The 4,779-nt window shown below is 44.8% G+C and overlaps 1 protein-coding gene across 1 annotated transcript; it reads right to left on the reverse strand.

Annotated features, from left to right (window-relative positions):
- Positions 1 to 1,894: 1,894 nt before the first annotated feature.
- LOC135267348 (uncharacterized) lies at positions 1,895 to 3,172 on the reverse strand. Its single transcript, XM_064359611.1, has one exon. It carries the CDS (start codon positions 3,170 to 3,172, stop codon positions 1,895 to 1,897), a length of 1,278 nt encoding a protein of 425 aa, XP_064215681.1.
- Between the last annotated feature and the right edge of the window lie 1,607 nt (positions 3,173 to 4,779).

The following is a 4,779-nucleotide window of genomic DNA, read 5'->3' on the forward strand; positions in this document are numbered from 1 at the left end:
CCGAGTAATTCCTTTTCTGTAGTCGTGTAGTTGAGTTCGGGTCCTTTCAAAGAGCGACTTGCAAAAGCGATCACACCTCGCGAACCGTCTTCCTGAATTTGATACAATTCCGCCCCCAATCCGTAACCAGAACTGTCAGTTTGGACGTAGAATATTTTATTCAGGTCGGGGTAACGTAACAACACAGCTTCGAGGAACAGATCTTTCACACGATCGAAAGCTTCTTGTTCATTTCGTCCCCATCTCCATTTTTCACCCTTTCGAAGTAGTTTGTTTAAGTCTTGTGTGGCTGCACTGTATCGAGCACAAAATTTTCGATAAAAATTACAAAGTCCCAGGAAGGCTCGAACGTGTTTAGTTTTCTGGGGAACCGGAAAATTTCGGATGGCGCTGATTTTTTCCGGGTCGGCTTTGATACCGTTGATTGTGAGAATGTGCCCCAGAAATTTCACTTCCTTTTGTATGAAATTGGATTTTTCGAGATTTATCGTCATTCTAGCTTGCTTCAATTTTTCGAAAACTTGTCGGAGATGTTCTAAATGTTCGTTTAGCGTTTCGGAAGCCACTAACAAATCGTCGATATAATTCACGACGAATTCGCGAACTTCTGTTCCTAACACTACGTCCATTGCACGACTGAATGAACCCACAGCAGTTTTTAACCCGAAAGGTAGGACTTGGTATGTGTAACTGCGACCGTTGTACAGAAAGGCGGTGTACTGTCTGCTTTCTGGCGAAAGTGGGATTTGCCAGTACGACGATCTCAAATCAATGGTGGACATGTAGCGAATTCCGTGAAATCGACGTAATAATTCGTCAGCAGCGGGTGGTGACTCACAATCGGCGATCATTTTGGAATTGATCATTCGGGCGTCGAGGCAAATTCTCACCGTTCCATCTTTCTTTTTCACTACCGTCATGGGACTTGCGTAAGGTGACGCCTCACGTTTTATTACCCCCAAGTCTAACATTTCCTGAATTGTGGCGTCGACGGCAGGACGTAGAGCAAAAGGTACTGGGTACGGTCGTTTCAAGAAGGGAGTCTTGTCGTGTAGTTTTATTTCGTGAGTGTATTTGTGTGTTAGCCCTGGACGCAAACTAAAGATACATCTGTACTCTTGCAGCAGGTGTATTAATTTCCGTTTCTCGGCCTCAGGAATTTTTAATGGGTCCAACTTGGCTTGTAGGGCACTGGGTGACTCTAAGTGTTGCTTTTTGTTACAAGTCGTGATCGGCGCCGAATGATTGACTTCGATGTGACCAACAAGATCTTCCACATAATCCTCCGGTTCCGGTGGTATCTCCGTGGTTTTTCTAAACGGAAAACTGTGGTGCTTCTCCCCGTTTCTCAAAAGGATTTCGTTGTTATCGAAATCGATGACCGCGCGTTGTTCATTTAGCCAGTCTGCTCCCAAAATGGTTGGCTTGATTAAATTTTTAACGACAAGCGCCACGACGGGGTAGAGATGTTCGTCGATTTTGATTTCCAGGTAACACTGAATAACAACCTGGCAACTTCGCTGGCCGATGGCTCCACGAAGATGGATTGAGGTAACCGGTAATGTGGGCGGTTTGTTTCCGGTCTCGATCAACTTGGACCAAACTTCTTCGGAAATACAGCTGACTTCACTTCCGGTGTCCAAAAGCGCGGTGACTGATTGTTGTTGAGAGATTTGGATCTTAATCTCCGGCACGACCCTTTGTATGTTGTTGTTACCTGCGGCAGCGGATTTAATTATAGAAAAAACATTTAACTTAACCTGGGATGCTCGCGGTCGAGCATCGTTTTCCCCTTCTGTTGACTGTGACGAAGTTGAACGTTTACGTTTCTCTCCCGTCCTCAATTGTTGGTTCCTGCTGTCGCTTTGTGGGCCGTGCTGCTGGCCGGAGTACTTTAGGCCCCGTCCTGTACTCCGCCCCCGTTTCCCGAATTCTTGGAGTTTCGTGATGTTTCACCCTGCGCTCTCGAACTTGTGTTGTTGCGGTTGTCGTTGGGGTTGTTTTTGCGCCAGTGATTGTTGCTGTTGTTTCCGTTGTTATTGTGCCAACGGTTGTTGCTGGTGCTGGGTTGGTTGTTGCGCCATTGTTGTTCGTCACTTGAGCGTTTTGGGAAACCATTTCCACGATTTGCAGGAGCCGCAGGACGAGTTACTTCGTGGCGGTCAATGTTTGGCCGCGGGCGCTTTGGCTCGTTACGCCGCTGGTGGTCTGTTGCGCGGGGTCGTTCCCTGGGAGCGATGTTGGTTTTCTCTCCCGGATTTTGTCCCGGAATTTCTTGAGCTGCCAGGAATTCGGCGGCATCCGTGGTGGTACAGATTTTCTCTAATACCCACAACGACTGTATTCTTTCGGGGAAGTGACGCAGTAATTCATCCAGCAACACTTCCTCCGATAAAGGTGTTGTTAACATGTTCGCCATGTCGACGTAATAAGCAAAATGCGACAGCATCGTGCCCCTGGTTTCGTCATAGCGGCCTGTAGCGATTTGAAATCTGATGTCCCGTTGACGCTTGGCCGACCAGTAGGTCCGGAGAAAGTCCCGTCGAAAGTCCTCGTAACCACGCCACTTCTTCTGGAATATTCCCGTCCAATGTTTGGCATTGCCTTTCAAGCAATCCATGGCGACTCCCAAAAGACGCTGCGAGTCGAGCCCGAAAAAACGTCCATATTCTTCAATGGCTCGTAAGAATTTCACCGGATTTTGCCTTTTCAGGCCTTCGAAAGATGGTCGTTCAGGAGCTGGAAGTGGGCGATCCAGCAAGCTCCGGAGTACTCCGGAAATTGCGGCCACATTGTCTGTTGTGATTGGCATAGGTGGTGAGGCCATCACTGCTCCCGAAGTCGCTGATGTGGTCGAACTTCCCGGCTCTTGCACAAGAGGGCTCGCAAGAGGGGCTGGTTCCGGAGCTACCGGAATTTCCGGGTCGGGTTCTGGCGAAGTCGTCCCGTCGCTAGGTAGTGGAGTGACTTGCCAACCATCGACATCAGCGGCGGCGCTGGTACTTGGACGTACCTGAAGGATGGCTTGCGGTCTTTGAACCGCTGTCGACGTCGATGGCGCCGCGAAGTTTGGCACATTCCTTGGTTGTTGGGAGTTTAACCAACGAACGAACCACGTCGGCATTTCTTGCGGTGGGGCTCCGGCGTTTCCGGTGTTCCTGTTGTTTTCCATGTCGACAACCTTCAATCTCGGGTATCGAACGATCAAATAAATTGGAGTCCTAGAAATTTTAATAACACAGCAGTATCTTATTTACGGCAATTTTCCCCTCGGAAATGACACTTTATGACTTTGAATCCTGGTCACGGCACCAATAAAAATGTAGTGAGACCGTGATTGATGATGGTTGATCGATGTTTAAATGATTTACAACTTATTTTAATTGATTTATTTAATTAATCTTGAATTTTACTTTTGTTTTCTTTTTTCGAAATGGTTTGGCTCGTCTAGTTAATTGATACGCTACATGATCATTTCACTTACCTACGTTGTGTTGTTTTGATGTACGAAGTCACTCTTATAATGATATCGTAATTTGATCTTAATTCTTATCAGAAAGGGTTCCGGATTTATCCGTAACGCAAGTCCGGATTCAAAGTAGTGTCAAAACGCATGGGAGAAGAAATTTAAACCACAAGTTTCCTCCAAAGTTATTTATTACAAGAATAATGAATATTCCGTTGGATGGATTACAATAATCAATGGTTATGAAAGTTTGATCAAATTTGGCCAATTGTTATTTGTTTTTGTATAGTAATGTCGTCAAAACATATCTCAGAGTCGTAACCACAATTCGTTTGAAATTCCAAGTAAATAGTTTCGAAGTTGCTGAGTGATACGAAAAAGTTTTATTGATATGATATGACGTTAATATTTAACATGAATTAATTTAATTCGATAATGTCCAAATAAATTAACCTACGTTTCAGATGATATTGTTCGAACTCATAGGATCTAGGCAATTGACAACGCGTTTCTAAATTACTTGTACCAAAGGCGGATTATAACATGCTCGCGGAATCTTTGATACGTGCATCGCATTGAATTTTGCGCCCTAGTGCCGAAATTCCGTCTCCGGTAAAAGTCAGGTGATCAACACCTAGAATGAATTTCGAATAAAACCCGGACATACAAGCTTTTACAAATCAATCTGAATAAATGTAGAAGTAATTTCTCTCTAAAGTTTTCCGTCCACGAGCTTTGACAAAGACTTGTGCAGAACTTTGCCATGTCGCGATATCAGTTTATTACAGATAATCACGGATGATTATGTCTGCTCGATCGTCCGTAGTAGCCTGCAAGTACGTGGAAGTACTTGCCGTTGGGACGGGAATTACAACGTCCATTCTAAGTACAACGGGCGGAAACTACGACCTGCCACCGCGTCTTAGACCTTGTTAAAGTTGGGGAAGAGCGTCCCCGGGGACTACGACTCTTCCCATGAAGATGGCCAACTCACGAGCCTGTAATTTCTGATCTGGACGCAAAAGAGAAACACTCTTTTGCTTTATCGCCTAACGCGTTGCGGAAGAGAAATCGTTCTACTCTAAACCTATCCTTAACTAGCAACAAATCCTTCTATTTCGTAATATTTTGGTGTATGCAACCTTAAATTATCTGTGTACAACAGTTTGAATAGCACCGTGGGTTTTGGATTTAGACTTTTGTTGTAGTTGAATATTTGTTTGATGCCGTTTCACTCAAATTTGTCGTAACAGATTTAGAAGTTAGAAGCAAAGAATATAAAGAACTTTTAATATTGTAATTTAAAGGTGGGA

This window comes from Tribolium castaneum, chromosome 11 (genome assembly GCF_031307605.1).
Source record: "Tribolium castaneum strain GA2 chromosome 11, icTriCast1.1, whole genome shotgun sequence".
Classification (NCBI taxonomy): Eukaryota; Metazoa; Arthropoda; class Insecta; order Coleoptera; family Tenebrionidae; genus Tribolium; species Tribolium castaneum.